This window comes from Lepisma saccharinum, chromosome 26, assembly GCF_977018435.1.
Source record: "Lepisma saccharinum chromosome 26, izLepSacc3.1, whole genome shotgun sequence".
In the NCBI taxonomy this organism is placed as follows: domain Eukaryota; kingdom Metazoa; phylum Arthropoda; class Insecta; order Zygentoma; family Lepismatidae; genus Lepisma; species Lepisma saccharinum.
The window spans coordinates 28989593-29008535 of record NC_139254.1 but is presented as its reverse complement, the minus strand read 5'-3'; the positions used below and the strand labels follow the sequence as shown (position 1 = coordinate 29008535).

At 37.9% G+C, this 18943-nt stretch overlaps 1 protein-coding gene across 1 annotated transcript; it reads right to left on the bottom strand.

The window, feature by feature from the left end:
• Nucleotides 1-332: 332 nt before the first annotated feature.
• Nucleotides 333-18574, bottom strand: LOC145979552 (uncharacterized). The gene is made up of 5 exons (XM_083112525.1): nt 18448-18574; nt 12373-12527; nt 8580-8706; nt 4730-4960; nt 333-941 (listed from the first exon to the last, which is right to left on the bottom strand). The coding sequence occupies exons 1-4, from the start codon at nt 18519-18521 to the stop codon at nt 4747-4749; spliced, it is 570 nt and encodes a 189-aa protein (XP_082968651.1). The 5' UTR covers nt 18522-18574; the 3' UTR covers nt 333-941; nt 4730-4746.
• Between the last annotated feature and the right edge of the window lie 369 nt (nt 18575-18943).

Here is an 18943-nt window from a genome sequence, read left to right as displayed (position 1 = left end):
CTTTGAAGATACTACGGAACCCCAGAGCTCTTGGCAATCAGAAGAAAAGTAACGTAGGATGGTTTAGTTCTAAATAATTTATTACTGTTCTGATGCGAAAAATAATTATATTAAGACATATTATAATTACATTTTGTATGAAATAATAGTAATTTCTATCTACGAGGAAACAACAATAAATGGTTAGATTAGTAGCATTTTGCTTAATTCCGTGTATATATTTTTTTAATACAGCATCAGTTCTACATGCAACCAGACATATTTATAAGTGCATATACATTTCTTGAAAGATTGATCATCTGAAACAGGGGAAGTACATAATGTACTTTTTTTCATTGTTGCTCCAAATTACTAACAGAAATCTTAAAATCATGTTAATGGCACCTTATCTACACGCAGGTCAGAGCTTAATCTGATTTACATGGTAATATTTTATATCTAACAAAATATAATACATAACCTGGTAAATGTACATTGTTTCAATTCCTTCCTTAATTTTCTGTAATTTATTTACATTTGCTTGATCTTTGAATATTGCATACACGGTTTAATCTAATAATATTAATACTTAATATTTAATATTTCTTCTCGCTCTTCTTATGCAATGGACTTCCTAATGAAGGAACGTATACGAAAAGTGTCATTATTTGTTTGTATCTTAGCAACACCTCAACTAAGAGATTTTTTTAATTTTTTGTACTACGTTTTACTGATACGTTATTGTGTTTTCCTCCTTGAATGTGAGATATTGTAAAAAGTACAGTTTGACTATAATAGCTTTTATATATATATAGAAGCCAATCGATAATATGTAATATAATTGTTTGGGATTATGAGGTTAATTATAACGTTATTTAGTTACAATAATGCACGACCTACATAATAATTATGGTTCGTCTTAAACATCTTCATCCAGAATCTTGAATGTAGTTTGCAACAACCTGCAGAGGAAATACATATTTACTGATTAAACATTTTTTCACACTGTGAAATATATTTACAAGCATTAAATTTAACATGGATATACAAGGTTAAATGATAAAGGAAGGAGAAGTAATTTCGCTATGTATTATGGCATTTCGTCCATACCGAGTGAAAATTGATCTCCAAAACATATGAATAAAAACAATTCATTTTCCCAGACGTGATTAATGGAGGGATATTCTCGGATATGAAGCCGTTTTCTTCTGGATGAGCTTCCACACTTTGAAGCGTAAACGTCACTCTTCAGGTATTTACAAAATCCATGAAGATGAGAGTAACGTTAGCTCTTGGTAAATTACAAATTTTACTAGAAATCACCTTGTCGACATCCAGCAAAATTAGTTCATTATTTTCAAAAGGTCAAACGAAAAACATAATGTAACTTCCTTGAAAGATGAACTGTCCTTCACGTTGCTTATAACGGAAGCAATGCATAATAAAAAAAAATTTCAACATCTGTTAAACTATAATGCATTTACTTCATTGAAGAAAAATATATGCTTGTTGATTCTGAATGTAATATTTTATACTGAACTTAACATAAACATTGAATTAACTTTGTGTTGTGGTTGCTAGCAGGAAAGTTTACCTAAGTTTATATTTTACTTTCTTTATATAATGGATCCTTTCGTCAGTCACCAACAAGCATTATAACAGACACTGAAATTACAAAACCCTTGAATACGAAGCAACAGCCTTAACCATAAGGATATCATGAATAACTTTCCATGTCATTTAACCCCAAAGCTTATCCCGGTGGTCATTAAAGTTTTTCTACACAGAGCCCAGTGAAGACCGTTTGAGCATCAGATTTCGGTGAAACTTCGTATAGAGGATCTGCAGACCATGGGGAAGCAAATGCTAAACAAGTTCAAATTTTGAACACCAAGTGGAAATACGGTGCTGAGATCTGGCGCGCAGTGAAACTCTACGTGCGACCATTGATCACGTTGTTTTACACTTCCAATGGTTCATTCACGTTGATTTTGTTCACATTGAATAATGCTGTACTGACATAAACTCAAAATAAAATTTTGCATGCCCGACTTCTAGTTGTTGTTATTTCAGCGCCACATTTTTGCCTGGTAATGAAATTTGAACCATATTATTTTATCAGCATTTGCTCTCCTATGGTTTCCATGGCTCCTATACCATGTTTCACCGCAATCTAATTCTTCGAACAGGCTGCAGGGCTCTGAGTAAGGGATATTTAACTCTAAGCGCCATATTTCTACCTGGCGCTGAAAATTCCATACTAAGTTTCACCAGGCCGGGATTCGAACCCGGGATCCCTAGCGTCGTAGCGCGATGTTCTAACCACTCCGCCACGGGGGCCTGCTCACCACAATATGATTATTCGAACTGGCTTCAGAGGGCTCTGATTATGCAATGTTAATTATGACCATCTGGCATTTGTTTTGATACATTTTATGACTTTGTCACCTCATGAGGTCGATAAAAATTAATAGCAATTTCATGACGATACACTAATGTCTTACCCGAGATTCGAACTTTGGGTCACTTCATTCATATCACGCTACACTAAGTGAATCGTCACGAACAGAACATGATATCAGTGAAATTAGTGTTAGATTTGTCGATACCGTGTACTCGAAGATGCTCGAGGTAACCTAGCAATGATCGCTGAATAATAGTTTTGCCAACTAAGTGAAATCAGAACACTGCAAAGTTGAAGTTTCTCCTACCCACCGCTTCATGTCCGTTAGAACAGTTTTCTTGCTTCCAGACCCGTGCCAACGAGTCGACTTGTCTCTTTACCCGGATTCCTCCTCTTCAAGGTGCTTTGAGCTTCCAAGGTAACTGACTATTTAACAAGACCTGGAGGGGCGTGCATTTGATTGTCAGAACGTACTGAGACTTGCTAGTTATCTCATGAGTGCGAGTACCTGGTGAGTTAAAAAAGCCTAGCATGGGGAAATGTGTTTAACTGGTAAGACAACGTGTTCTAGCGAGTTTGATGATCATGTTGCATGATATTTTAGGAGCGACTTCTTGCAATTTCCAGGTCTTTTTCATGCCTCTGAGTGCAATGACTTGCTTGACTGCTCCAATGGGTCTTGCTCACTACTAGTGGATGGGCACCATTCACACTGGGCTTGAGCATCTGGCTTGCACTTGTGGAGGCCAGCTATCTCTCCTTGCGGTTCGAGATTTCCTCCTGTACACTGGACATCAAGCAGCAAACAGCGGAGTGGAGGGAGCCACTACCGTTGAGAGGTCAAGGGGGAAGCATCTACATTTTTTCTGAACCTCCTCCTGTTTCTTCTGACATTATTACAACGTGAACTGCGAATTCCTTGGCTACACGAGTATACAGATCACCAGCCCTTACTCTCTAGTATGGGGTACTGCGTACACTCAGATTGGAACCCTTTTAAATAGATGTTAAAATCAACTATTCCCTGTAAACGTGTAAATTGATTAAACCTCACGATGTCTTAAAGTGCAGGGTTATTCAAAAAGAAGGATCTGATTACAAATCTTTATTCTTGGGAAAAAAATCGTAAAAAGATAAAAACATGTGTTATGTGTCACCGGAGAGAGTAAGATTCAAAAATTCCACTAGATCCTGCACGGCAACGCTCTAGGTAATGAAAGCAATATGGTGACTCCCCAGGTGTACCGGATGTTGGATTGGAAAACGAGCACCATAACCTTGTGTGTCGTTGTTGGCTTCCCATTTCTCCCGACATCACACCCTGCGATTTTTATCCATGGGATACGTAAAAGACACTGTTTATATCCCATCTCTATCTGCAAATCTGAATGAGCTGAAGCGTCGAATTGTTGGGGCTGTGGAGTTCACAACTTCAGACCAGTTTGAGTTCATGTCGAAGAAACAGGATTGTAGATTCGATGTTTGTCGCATCACATACGGTGCTCAATTGAGTGCATAAAACTTTCATTCTTTCCCTATCTGGTGACGCATAGTACATGTTTGTATCTTTTACCCAGTGTCCACAATAAAGATTTGCAATATGGTCCTTCTTTTTTAATGATCCTGTATTCAGACGTTGCGTTATGATTTCAAGTAAAGTAAAGAAAACTGTCTATTAACTACCTACCGTCATGTTTCCCTTTTCGTGTTTAGCAGAACCAAGCGGGGGTGTAAGGGGTGACCTTCCACATAGTACACCCAAATGTCAACCTCACTTCCACGTTAGTGCACCCTGGACTGAAGACTAACGAGGCTCTGGCGACTGGCCCCATGGCCAGTATAATTTTGTTTGTATTGTCCTGGTCTTTTGTCCTTATGTGTGCTGAGTGCCCCTTTACAGCCTCAGCTTTTAACGAAAGTCAGAACATTTTAATATTTTATGATTTTAGTTCTGCAACGTTAGAGTTGTGATTTGTAACGATAAGGGGCTGGACCCCGTATAATGTGACGGGAGCAAAATAGCCTAAGTGCTGACGCTCCCAAAATTTTAAATTCAAATCAAATCAAATCAGAACCAATCGCATTTGTTTTCAATGCTTTAGATGTAGTCGAAGGTTCCGACGAGGTGAAAGGTAGCCGTCATTAATAATTAGGTAATTAGACAGAGGTAAACTTAAAAAATGATGATCTTCTGTTTCCTTTTAAGTGGTCATCAATGAACAACTAGAGCTAAGTGATCACTCCAAGAGAGTTTATCGTTAAGTGGTAGAGCAGCCACAGGCTGAACTTCGCCCATGAATAAAGAATTTCTAATTCTAATTCTAATACACTAAATGAATCACATACTTCAATTACTGAAGTGCCTAGGCGCCAATAGTTCTTGGTTCTGGCCGGTTCTTCCAATTTGTGAAAGGCAATGCCCTTCTATTGCGGATAGGAGTATTGCCCTGTGTTGAATATGAGCAGGGGCCAAGTTTGGAATCAGAATCAATGATGGCCTCAACGAACTTCATTGTCCTTGGGAGTTTGCAGGACCTTATTGTACCTTCCATACATTCTAGGAACAGCTCCTCTAATCTGGAAAGAATTGAAGTTTCATAGTATAACTAATAAATCAAATATGTGTTAATGTATTACTAGAACATATCAAACTAAAGTAGTGGACAAATAGGCAGTTGAGACTGTGGCCAAATGTGTGTCGGAATCCTTCTCCAAACTGGATTTGAAAGGAGGTTTATCACAATGCATGTACTTGTATGATGTAGCTCAGATTGAAATGAATTTGTAATTACAGTAGCTGGCATTTATATATAGGGTTAGTTTAAAAGGAAGAACAGATTTCAAAATGTAATTTCCAACAAACAATACACGACAGAAGCATAATCCGAATATCACTGGATATACAGGGTGTCCGGCTTAGACCTTTAACATTACAAAACAGTATAACTTTAGTTACATTCAATTTCAAATGAAATTTATTGTTTGTATGGGACTGGCAACTGTGGCCATTTGCGAGAATCACCAGTACTTCGAGTTGATGTGACGCGCATGCGCTTGTAACGCATAAATTCCAAGATGGCGGAGTTGATGGTTCAGCAGAAAGTGTTCTGCGTTCTTTCACTGGCAGGAAACAAATCTGTGAAGCTTGTTCAACGTGCTTCTCGGCGTGAATTCAATCTTCAACGTCACGGCAATGTTCCTTCCTATTTGAGTATTGCTAAGTGGGATAAACAACTACGAGAAACTGGAAGTGTTGTGTCGGTGCGCGGGAAGTACGCGAAGCGGAAGGTATCAGAGGAAAACATTGAATGATTCGCACTGCATTAACAAGAAGTCCAAGAAAATCAATAAGACGTGCAAGTTTAGAGTTCAACATTCTTCGGTCTACTATCCATGATCCAGTTACATCAAGGAATTTATCCTGATGATAAGCCTAAAAGACAGACGTTTTCGGGCAAAATGTTAACCGAAATTGACAACAACTATGTTTTTCTGGACAAAGTGTGCTTTTCTGATGAAGCTGCATTCCACACGTGTTGGAAAGTTAGCAAGCAAAATTGCCGTATTTGGAGAAGTGACAATCCTCATGAGTTTCGTGAAATTATGAGAGACTCGCCAAAAGTTAATGTGTGGTGTGGTTTAATGAAAGAGAAGATAATAGGCTCGTTCTTCTTTGCTGAAGAAACAGTGAGAGGAACGAATTATTTAGACATGCTTCAGCATTACGCTGTGCCTCAAATGCCTCCAGAAACCATTTTCCAACAAGACAGAGCCCCGGCACATTTTGCTATCATTGTACGAGAATTTCTCGATGAGCATTTTCCCAGAAGATGGATAGGAAGAGGTTCTAAACCACTTACTTGGCCTCCCCGCTCGCCGGATCTTTCCCCCCTAGACTTTTTCTTTTGGGGGTTCATCAAGGACCAAGTCTGCAGTATGCCCGTCGAGAACTTGGAAGATCCTCGTAACAGAATTCGTCAGGCGATTATCAATGTGACCCCTCAATTGCTAGTGAATACCTGGACGGAATTGGAATATCGGTTCGACATCTGCCGTGCCACAGGGGGGCTCATATCGGGGTTGTGTGAAGTGCTGGTGCTGGGACAAAAAAATGCACGAGTTTTTCTACCAAAATGTAAATTTTGGTAATAAAATTGGGTTTCTCTGCAAAATTATGCTCTTTTGAAATGTTAAAGGTCTAAGCCGGACACCCTGTATTATGGTTCAAAGTTATGTTGTAGGACAATTGCTTTCCTTCGTGCACTAACAATTACTTTTTTTTCTCGTTGGGTGTAAATGACGACGCCACAGGAAAAGTCGTTTTGTGTGAATCCATTGTGGAATTTGAAACGTGAATTCCGCCGTAGATTCAGCAAACAGTCAGCTTGTCATACGCATATTACAAACTTGGAACCTTCCTCTATCCAATGATGTACGGATTATGTTCATGTCGTGTATGGTTTGTTGGATATAATATTTTGAAGTCTCCTCCTTTCTCTACTAACCCAGTATATTTTTTCAAATATTCCAGTAATAATAAATAAATTTACAAACTCAGCCGCAATTTGGTTAATCTAAAGTATTAATACAGAACAATTAACATGCAATGTTAATGGAACGTTATCAAATTATCCATTGTCTAGTCCTTTTAATTATACGTATTCTAAGACTACGTATTATAGAGAACACCCCCTTCTCTCGTCTTCTAATGAACGACTATGGTCCCCTCTCATCAAAAATTAGAAGTTGTTGCATAGTTTCATGAGTGAATCAGAAATTAGTACAGAATTCCTGGGATGCGTGGACTGGTTGGTTAGCGAACTGAATTTCTAATAAAATGACAAGTCTGCCGAATGCTCGATCCCCATTACCGGCAAGAAGAAATTTATTCACCTGAAGACGAGAGATGTGTTCTCTCTAAATATGCTGTTATAATAAGTCGCTTTAAAACCACTAGAGAATGGAAAGTGAACAATTAACATTGCATGCTAATGTATGTCATTGTTACTAAGAAGGAATGTAGAACAATCTTATTTCAGTTATAATTACGCACCCGTTTTCATTTTTGATTCAAGTTTATTACAGTTGCATTACCCAAAACTTGCTCACGAAGGCAATTCTGTCTCAGTAACGTTTCCCAAAGCTGATAAGCACAAGTTTTATTTTCACTTAAACGTAGTTCATCCCCAGTTCAGACAGTTATATTACATATACATACTGTATATGTACACTTTAAATGAGATAGACCTCCTTCCGTACTACTACTACTACTACTGAAGTGTGCGAAATTAGAAATATAGCGCTAATCAGCGTATTCGACCCCATCTACCTGAAGCATATCAGCCCACGCTTTAATATTGTCCTTACGGGAGCTCAACCATCTTGAGGAGTCTGTTCCGGCGTGCCTGAGAAACAGATCCTTCGCTGCAGTCAACTGAGGTCTCGGCCTGTATGAGCTTCATGTATACAATGCTCAAAAAAAGTTGCATAATTTTATATATTTTACAAGAGGGAATGCGATACAGGTCTTTAGGGAATTGGGATATACCATGAAATAAAGCAGAAGGTAAAAAACCTTGATTTGAGAGAACACGTGATGTGATTTTTACATGAAACAAGGAGCACAGTTACAATTCGAACCAAACACAATGTGAATAATTAATGACAGCAACCCCAATCCCATCAGCCATCGCTGTTCCAGTAGCTCCTAGTCGTCAGGAACCAAGTGGCCTCCCCTAGCACGTTGTTGCATGATTCGTACCAGGTTCTCCAGTGTATGCTGAAGAATACGGCCCATTCCTATATGGTGGCCTCGGTGAGCTATCGGAGTCTGTTATGGGTTGGGACGATTGACAATAGCTCTCTTCAGGAGTGTTCATGTATTTTTGTTTTGATGCAGTTGAGGTTGGGTGAATTAGTTGGCAATGGCATGTGATGGATTCTGTGCTCCTGAACGAACTGGGTGGTGAGGCAACTCACAATATTTTCAGAATATGTAACTATTTCGTTAGTACTGTTACTTTTGGTGTGGAGCTGCCATGTCCTGAAATACACCCAGCATAACTAAATCGTTACCAGTGAACCTAGTTCAGCAGCCTACATTATTCTGGTGTTTACTTTCCAGCTTGGCCTTCTCTCTATTCTATATCCTTTAACGACCCATTCCTTCTTGAAACTGCAAGGCAAATATATATACCTGCATTCATCATAAGGTTCAATCCAATTCGCTAATTCGTAACAGGAGATTAATCCTTGGGGCACTTTGACGTGGAAGCAAAACATAAAGGACCAAGGTCGTCTTCGTGCTTCATACATCAACTCCACTGAAAGAAAGAAAATTAGCATTATTAAATTTCACACGGAGTTCTTTTGTCATACCTACTACAATCACAGACTAACCAGGTAAAATCAAAAGGTATAAAACGCATTGAACAAAATCAATATTCATTTCCGACAAACCCTTTAACCCTTTCCTGTTAACAACAATTGAAGAGGATCTCTGGTTATCAAGTAGGTGAGTTCTGATATGACAACCATTGGCTCTCTACAACTTGCAATCAACTCCAGAAAAGATGGTCTTTAACCATAGCGATTATCTTCACTTCAGTCACTGAACATGAGAGTCATATTAGCTCTCGAAAGATTAGAGTCCTCTTCTCAATCCTGCTTGTCCTTAAACCCTAGAAACCATCTACGTTAAAATCCCTCAAGATGAAAGCGGTGTTAGCTCCCGCTTGATTAGAAACCTCTACACAGTCCAACTTCAACCCATGAAACCCTTCTGGCTAAAATCCCTCAAGATGAAAATGATATTAGCTCCTGATTGATTAGAAGCTTCTCTTCGTTAGAATTCCTGAAGATGAAACTGATGTTAGCTCCCTGTTGATTAGAAGCCTCTAAACAATCCAACAAGTAATTAAGCCGTACAAACTCTCTTAGTTAAAATCCCTAAAGATGAAAATGATGTTAGCTCCCGATTGGATAGAAGATTCTCTTCGTTCAAATCTCTGAAGATGAAACCGATGTTAACTCCCGATTGATTCGAAGCTTCTCTTAGTTAAAATTCCTGAAGATGAAAGTGAAGTTAGCTCCCGATTGATTAGAAGCTTCTCATCGTTAAAATCCCTGAAGATGAAACTGATGTTATCTCCCGATTGATTAGAAAGCTCTACACAATGCAACAAGTCCTTTAACCCTATAAACTCTCTTTCTTAAAATCCTTGAAAGTGAAAATGATGTTAGGTCTCGATTGATTAGAAGCTTATCTTAGTTAAAATCCTTGAAGATGATAATGATGTTAGCTCCCGATTGATTAGAAGCCTGTACACAATGCAACAAGTCATTGAACCCTAGAAACTAACTTCGTTAAAATCCTTGAAAATGAAAAGGATGTTAGCTCCCGATTAGTTAAAAATCTTCGATACAATAAATTCTCCCTGAAGATCAATATAATTTTAAGACTCGGATTCCTCTCTAAAACTAAACTGATCTTTGACCCTAGAAACTGCCTTAGCTTCAGCACCTGGAGATTGAATTGACGTTACTTCTCCAACGCGTGAATTTCTCCACAACCCAAATGGCCGTTAATGCGAGAGGTTAAAAGTAAAACATATCAACAAACTCAATAGTTTCGCCTTAAAGAAACCAAATGTACTAACTGTCTGTAACTACAGAAACTGTAAAATGATTCTCTCCGCATATGATTGTAACCTACAGAGTTAGTGGAACTGTAGTCGTATTTTTCTCAATTAGGTTGATATAGAATTCCATCAGAACTAACCTTTGTGTTGATTAGTGTGTTCTTTCGAATTTTTTTAATAAATATTCACGTGGTATACCTTTTATTTACAGTCAAATCAATTTTAAGAGAATGCATAAAGTTGAAATGAATAACACAATATTACAATAAATCATGTGTATTTAAGGATCAAAATTCTTAGTACACAGCAGGAACAGCACAAATCGAATGCAGTGGGAGGTAGAAATGCGAGGGGAGGGTTATTTTCTGAAGAGGATATCATATTAATATATCTCTATATACAATACCATAGGAAACGTGTTTCTCATATTAATATTCTTATTGTTATTATTATTATTGTAACTCTCCCAAAGTATATTCCTAGATACTTGTCTATACATTAGACATTATTTTAAAAATTAATTTGCGGATAACAGAAATATTTGTTTCATAGTCTGATCTTATCCCTCTCAAATCCAATGACGTATTACAAGACACGCTACTGTCCACGGAATGAGATAACAAGAGCCTTGAGTCTCCGCATAGTAAATTAGTCCTATCTTCTTTTTCTAAATATCTATCCAATGATTTCTTCACTCCGAAAGGAGTGGTGTACATATTTTCGACAGACGCACCACAGTACACATTTATCAAGGAAAGGCATAAATAAAGAAAGAGATAAGATTAGCAAAATTACTCATTCTCGGCTTCCAATTCCAGATGTTTTCTCTGGCGGAGCACACACTACGGACATGATAACCCATTCACCACGAAGTTCAACCAGTGGACAATATTAAAACAGTATATACCTTATGTATTTTGCGTAACTCAAAAGTTTTTCTACAATCTGAAGCTTCTGGCAAGTATTTGACAAAGATTATCGTAGCAAGTTCAAATGAAAATACTTTTATCTAGTTTTATAACAAAGTTGCTCATTACATAGCAGATGGTATCAGGCGGTGCTGTAGTCCTAAAAGTTTAACAGCGCATACGCTAGGGTTGTAAAATGTTAAGCAGAGACCATGTTTACATTGAATTCACTTTTTGGACAGTTAGACTAATCTGGACTGAACGTAAACTGTAAACTTGGGTCCAAACCGCTATGTTCCTCTACCAGGAATCAAATCAAGGACCACTGATTACAAGGCCACAACGTTACCATTACGTCATCCGGAAGAGCAAATATAAGTGATAATAATAAATTGAAGATAATAATGAAAAATTATAGAAGAAGTAGATGGGTTGCATTTTGAACACATGTAGTGCCGCACTAAAAGGGATGTGCGGAGGATGGATAATCTGAATATAGTTAGAAGGTGTCCTAATCTCGAACAATAACTTGGATATACACACACACTGTGTAGGTCATCATATTCAAAACTTTAATAAAAAAATCGTTGTATAAAACATCCGTTCTTCTCAAGTGTCTGGTCCAAATGATAACCATTTCTATACATTTATAAATTCACGCAAAAGTCTATAATATGTAAATGGTCCATTCAAACGTGAAAGATTCAGACCAATAAATATTTCCTACAACATTCCATGAAATTATACCTATCTTAACTACCTTTTGTACGGGGTGCTTCAGCTGATTTGCCCTGATTTCAATATTTATTTTAAAAAGTATTACAACAGATACAAATTTACATAAGATACCGTTGGAAAAGGAAGGTTTTAAATTATTTGAATTACTTTTATACACATTTTTCGAGTTACCCTCCGGCCCGACCCCATTTGACAAGGGTAACCACAAGGCCAGCGGCGATTAGGGGAGCGAAGGGGGCAGTTGCCCCCGCACTTTTGCAAGTTTTTCTCCGGCACTATGCTAAACCTTATCTAACAAGGGAAAGAAAAACTGTTCTTACCCCCTAGTTTTGGAACCCAATCGCCGCCACTGACGACCGCTATAGTACTAAGATGGCATAGCCCCTTGGTTTGATTTTATTTTATTTTGTTATCTAGCGTCGCATTTCTGCCACTCTTGGCTAATCGTGACGATGAGAATGAGAGATGATATGAAGAAATTGATGAAGAGACACAAGGAACACCCGTGCTCAGGCCGGTTTTCGAACCCGGAACCCCTGGCGTCGCAGCGCCTTGTTCTAACTACTTAACCAAGGAGGTTGGCGTGTAACCGTTAGGGCAAAGATCAATTATCATAACCTTAATGTATTCTAAACGTTCATAAAGTATTTATCACACAACCTTCTGCTTAATATGCGTCATAAAGCAATGGAATAAAACTTACCAAAAAGAATCTCGCCTTGTCTTGAGCAAACATATTCTGCAATTCCTTCAATCGATTTATCCATTAATTGTTTGTCTGATTCATCGAATTCTTCTGTGCAGAGTTCAAATGCCTTTGAGAATTCTTTTGCACATGGTACTAAATCCGACTTATATCTGCAAAACACACGACATTTTCAGAACTAAATTAACAAAATTGTTCAGAACTCTCCACGTACATCCCGTAAAAAATATTCACCAAAGTTTTCAATATTAATGCAAAGAGTTTCAAAATGATCTGAACGATCAAAACACGTTCCATGAGCAATACAACATAATCACCAATCAAATATCCAAATATCCTGTGAAATACATTCAAATACACCGCCCTTTCCAGAATTCACCAGCATGTATCAGACTGGTGCACCAAAAATGATGTCAAATTCACTGAAATCCGGAAAGCTTCATTCTGCAACAAATGAAGGCTAGATTAGGAATGCGCACCCATATTCACGTTTATTAGGAAATAGTCACTGATGGTGACTAAATCACAGAAGATTTTTCATGAATATTTTGCATTTTCACTTAACATCATCTTATTTTTCATGTACACTACAACTTTAAGTGGTATTATTTCGTAAAAACATCGAATATTGCTAATGGATGCTTTCCTGTATGCTGCAGCAGAAGATGGACGCATGTTTTGATGCATCGGCATACATTGCATGCAAGTGAAGGAGCAGTAGTATTAAAAATGTCTACAGTTTATGCCTGCAACCAGTTTATTCGCCCTCTGTGCAACAAAATTGGCGTGACATTCCGTATTATTGCTTACAGAACGTATATTTATTTATTTATTTACTTAAAATTTCAGATACAGTACTGAAAGACCACTTTATACTGAAACTGTAGAAACAAGAAAAAAAAATTATAATGATAATAAAAATAAAAACCCAACAACAAAACAAGACAATACAAGATGGCAGATGAAAAAAAAATTGTTACACCTACATTCTTAACGATTGTCGGAAACTGTATTCTGACAAGAAAATATCGGTATTTACAGGCAGATTATTATATAAGTGGGGGAGCTTATAGTAAAGAGACCGCTGTAGGAGAGAGAGCCTTGTAGCGGGAATGTGAAAAAGCTTTACGTTGCTGGTTGGCAGTGCGGATACTCGTAGATGAAATTGGTTGACAGGGAATTTAGTTTTAATTTTGCCATTAATGATTTTATGCAAAAATTTCATGTCTGCTAGTTCGTGACGAGTGTGTGGTGACTGGATCTTCAAAATAGACATAATATCTGTTTTATAGAGGTGTCTGAGAGAAGGAATTCTATGGCGAGCAATGGCGAGGAAAAAGCTGAGGACAGAATCAATCCTGGAAAGATTAGTTTTAGAAGCCATAGTCCAGATGGGGCAGCAGTATTCAAGAATGGGAGAGATAAGGGATTTGAAAAATATGCTAATGGCTGATTGGTTTTGGATTTCAGGGAACCTGTACAGAATACCAAGGAGACGAATGGCTCGTTTAATAGTATATGTAATGTGATCATTGAAGTTTAGCTTTTCATCGATGATAACACCAAGATCTTTTTGAGAGGAAACATTTTTGATGGGACAGTTTTGGAGAGTATAAGGAGAGATCAGTTTGTTCCTTTTTAAGGATATTCTGAGTATTCAATTCAAGTTTCCACTGGCGACACCACACAAGTAGTTCTGTAGGAGCTTGTTGTAGGATTAGTGAATCGCGTTCCGATGAAATTTCTTTGAAGAGTTTACAGTCATCGGTATAGAGAAGTACATTTATGGGAAAGAAGACAGTCTGTCGGGCAGATCAGCAGAAGTTTCAGTGCAGACGACGCCATTTTGATTCACCAACCGCACCAGCCCTGGAGGCCGGTGAAAATTGATGACGTCATGGTATAACCTGGTGAAAGCTTTGATGCGCACCGGTGAAATACGGAACGCCGAAGTGTGCATCAGTGGTGCACTAGCCCGTCCACCTGTGGAATCTAGAACCCGCGGACTTTTTTGGAACGGTCACAGTAGTTCTAAATTCTGCCGCCAGGTGCTAGGCTGACCAGATGTAAAATGACTGCCAGTGGTGAGGAAAAAGCATTTTGCAAGGTCGGATTACCGTATTGACATGGGTAGAGTGCAGAGTAACGAATAATGCTGACATTGAGCATGTGGCTCTGTCCGAAGTACATACTTGAAGCACGGATTTGGAGGAAGTGACGTCGCCTAGTACAGTTCGAAAGCGCCAGAACAGGAGTAAGGAAGTGCATAGCATGCAGTGCAGATGGAAGCTGACTCGGTCACGTGATTTCCACACTCGTTGTTCGTTTGTTTAAAATCGCGGACTTGTGACTTCCAACAAAATGAACAACGAATGTGGAAATTATGACCTAGTGAGCAACCATCTGTACTGCGAGCTGCGCATTTGCATGCTTCTGTTCTTGGCGCTTTCGAACTGTACAAACAACGGCAAAGATAATAGTAGACCGCATGGCGAACTGGGTTAGAAACCCTGCGTGCTTCAGGGCAGCTTTGATAAGGCACCTGAATTGTCTCGAGCTGAACCAGAAATGGACTATCTTTAATCCCCAAGGCCATTAAGCACAACAAATGCCAGAAGAGGTTTGTGTGTGTGTTTTGTGGGTGATGGTAAGTGTATATGTAGCCGTTTTCTGTTTTCGTTATTTTACGTTGGTTTGCTACCTCTGGAATTTGAATGACGAATAGATTGATTTGATAAACTGACATTCACAAAAAAGCCAACCCCGTGGCGAATTGGTTAGTGTAAAACGCTTCAAAGTCTAATAGCTGGGTTTAGAACATAGTCTTCATCCCACCTCCACCTTACATATTTATTCTTTATAATCGCAATTAACTGAGAGTGGTAGAACAATTGCGTGAAATAACAAAAATATAATCTTCAGTATTGGCTTCTGAGTTTGAAGCATTGTTGTTTCGTCAATCAATAGCAACAATAGAAATGAAATTATTCTTATTTTCTAATGAATAGTAACAAGAGAAGAGCGATAGGTATTCCTCGTATTTTCGCACAAAAACTAATTTCCAGTCTGTGGTGATAACGAACTCTATTTAGTGTGAGAAATATGTTTAAAATAAATTTATGTTAATCCATGCAGATGTGTCCCATTACGGATGGTCTTCAGGATGACGTAGTGATAACGTCAAGACTTGCAATCAAGGGGCCCTGGGTTCCATACCCAGTGGAGACACATAAAGGTTTGGATCCCACTTTATACTGTAGGCCCAGTTCCGATTAACCTATCTGTGCATAAAATGGACTTGAAACAAAAAAAAAACTAATTAAGAACTTGTCGCAAAATGCTGCCTATATCAAGAATGGTAACAACGAAAATAATTTCGAAAGGCAACAATACGCAAAGCACCTCAAATCCCCACTGGCTCACAACATTATACTATTCGTCACATAAGGGCCTCCCCGATGGCGCAGTGGTAGCGTCGTCGCCTTGTAATCAAGGGGTCCCGGGTTCGATACCCGGTGGAGGCACTAAGTGGTTCGGATCCCACTTTAAACTGTAGGCCCAGTCCCAATTAGCCTTACTGTGCATAAAGTGGACTTAAAACACCAAATCAATCAATCATATTCGTCACATAAGAATTATTATTTTAGAGTTAAAATTCTGACATTTGCAGAAACTTGCAGCCTTGAAATTCATTTTTTCTCTCAATAATTAAGTGCTGTCTGTGCTTTGCATTGCTCTAGCTCACAGAGAGCTCTAGCTCTTCGTGTGAGCTTAGATTAAATGTGATAGAAGCTTATCTTCAATCCTTCACACAACTTCGCTATTTGCTTGCTACATCTTAACGGAACTTCTATCGAACATCGCTCATGAAATATATTTTACCTATCAGCTCTTAATTAACCTTCTAATTTTCACATTTTTTTATTTAGCGTCGCTTTTCTGCCATTTTTGGGCAATCGCGACGATAAAGAAGAGTGAAGATATGGTAAATAGAACGTTGAAATAGAACACCAATGCCCAAACTGGTATTCGAATCTAGGACCCTTGACGTAAAGTTGTCTGGTGCTACCACTCAATAAATTTTCACATAGAAACTTACACTTACACACCTCTTCCTTACATATGTATTTTGTTTTACCTGCTGCAACTCTCTTATGGTGAACACTAACCCCTCATTTCAGGTTTATCTAATATTTATAGCTATTGCTCTGTAGTGAATGATAATCATATTAAGCCTTGTGAATCGTACTCCGAAGAAAACCGTGTTGGATGAAAACGTTACGTGTGTAGTGTTATTAATATAATAAAGTCTGTTTTGGTTAGCATTTTTAGTGTATTGAATGAATATTGCATTTTCATTTCGTGATGAAGCATATTTTAGTCACCTAGATTTCTCATTTAAAAAATGTAGGTCCAGTATATATTAGTCATTGTGAATTCGTGTTAAATAAAACATTTTGCGTTGTTGCGAGATTATCTATTAGGATAAAATTTGGACATAATGAATCTAAGTAGAGAAAATGCAACTTGTATATCAAAATTGCCACGTCCAAATGATCTCCGAAAGTAGTCTCTAGCACGTCTCATTTCAAGTATAGTCCATGATTGTATCTAGTATATGAACGAGATGTGTTCCTCCTCTCAAACAATAAGTGGACTGTCCTCTCCGAACTAAGTGTGTCACTTATAAATTAGGCAGGAACAGAACAAAAAATACTCCTGAGCAATTACAAATGTTATAAGCCAGTTCATGGCCGGGAGTTATTATTATTATTCCCCAACCTACCCGCTTTAGGTTCCGAGTTCGAGACCTGGTCTGGCAATCTCTTTTTTAAGTGTCTCTTCATCAATTTAATCTAATTATCATCAATCTTCATAGTTTCGATTAATTATAAAAGTGACCTAAAAGCAAAGCAAAATATGAACAAATAAAAATAATTGAAAATGAATACAATGTCAGAACTACATTGGGAAAATAAAATGCGAGTAGAAGATTCATCTTCAAACAGGTATTTGGGGAGAATTGTGTAGACAGACAGCATGCTTCCGAAAGTTGCCAATCCACGTGCAGCATGACCATCGATACTGGGGTTGTAGTTTTTCAGGAAAGTTGGCTCGACGCTCCTCAAGCGTCTTATCAAGAATGCCTCTGTGTTCGCAGCATTGCCAACTTATTTTCCGTCGGGAAAATATTTTTCCTCCTATTTCATTTGCAGTTGGCTGTACTAGGTGACGTTACTTCCGCCAATACCATACTTCAAGTGCGTACTTTGTAACTTTCGGACAGAGCCTGAGTTAACTTTGCCAAAACCATTGGCACTTAAACTTGGACAGTTATATTACATGTGTGTGAAGTTGATCTTATTTTGACAATTTATGAATAAAATCGTTCACAATATTTGGAAACACGGTGTTGCCATATCTGCATATCCTAGAACGCGAACTTGTAAAAAGCGCAAAAATATCTCAGAAGGAAATTGTAATACACACACAACCACAACACTCGATTGAATGAAAATATGTATACAGAATCACAGATTCAACATATATAAACAGAATGCACCAAATATGGGAATACAATAAACAGCTATGTGAAATCAAGGAAGATGAAAACTTAAAATATTTTAAAAACGCAATTAAGAGCTATCTGACGTCACCCTATAGTGCAGGATGTAGTAGATATGATATTTTTACACTCTATCTCATTACAAATAATGAACTTTGGGGCTTCCCCGATGACGCAGTCGGAGCGTCGTCGCCCTGTATTCAAGGGGTCAGAGTTCGATACCCGGCGGTTCGGATCGCACTTTAAACTGTAGGCCCAGTCCCGATTAGCCTTACTGTGCATAAAGTTGACTTAAAACATCAAATCAACCAACCATTAAGGCACTTTATTGTAATGTAAAAGTCATGGCCGTATACAGAAAAAAATAGGAGGAGGAATGTCCTCATAAATATTTAAGGGGGATTATACCATTTCTAAAATTGAAGTAACTGTTGTTAGAGACTGTAATACATTCCAAAGATGATTGAATTAAACAAAACATATTACGTATATAAGATGTAACTAACCTGCAGATTGCTTGATACATGTTTATCAATGGGTCGACATGCCGACTTCGAAATACAGCACCACTTTCCTCCATCTTTGCAATTGCATCTGATATGCAATTGAAGGTAATGTTTTTAATTTCCTGTGAATTAAAATATTATTTGATGAGTTAAATGTTCCCTTTTCTCAAACGTAATAAATTATGTTAGTAGCGATTGCAACAATGCTGCATACAATATCGAATTGTACCTAGAAATGAACTATAACCACAACAATTCATGTTCTTACAATTAAAGGTAGTTTGTTTGCATGTTATCAAAAGTTACCTCTATATTATTGCCATACTTCTTGAAATATTATTAGTTCCTAAAGACCAATTGGTATTCTGTCTTAGGTCATGTCATTGATTTATTTTTTGAATGCAAAATCACGTATCTCTATAGCCGTTATGATTCTATAGTATCGATGCGTTAGTTTAGTAGATGTTGACAATGAACACCTGAGAATAGTTCGATT

What these genes read in the sequence shown, in the direction of transcription:
- LOC145979552 (XM_083112525.1), bottom strand. Translation starts at nt 18,521, where the DNA reads ATGGAGGAAAGTGGTGCTGTATTTCGAAGTCGGCATGTCGACCCATTG. An exon ending in ATGTATCAAGCAATCTGCAG is followed by an intron (nt 12,528 to 18,447) that starts GTTAGTTACATC and finishes TGTGTTTTGCAG; the next exon opens with ATATAAGTCGGATTTAGTAC. An exon ending in GAACCTTATGATGAATGCAG is followed by an intron (nt 4,961 to 8,579) that starts GTATATATATTT and finishes AATTCTTTCCAG; the next exon opens with ATTAGAGGAGCTGTTCCTAG.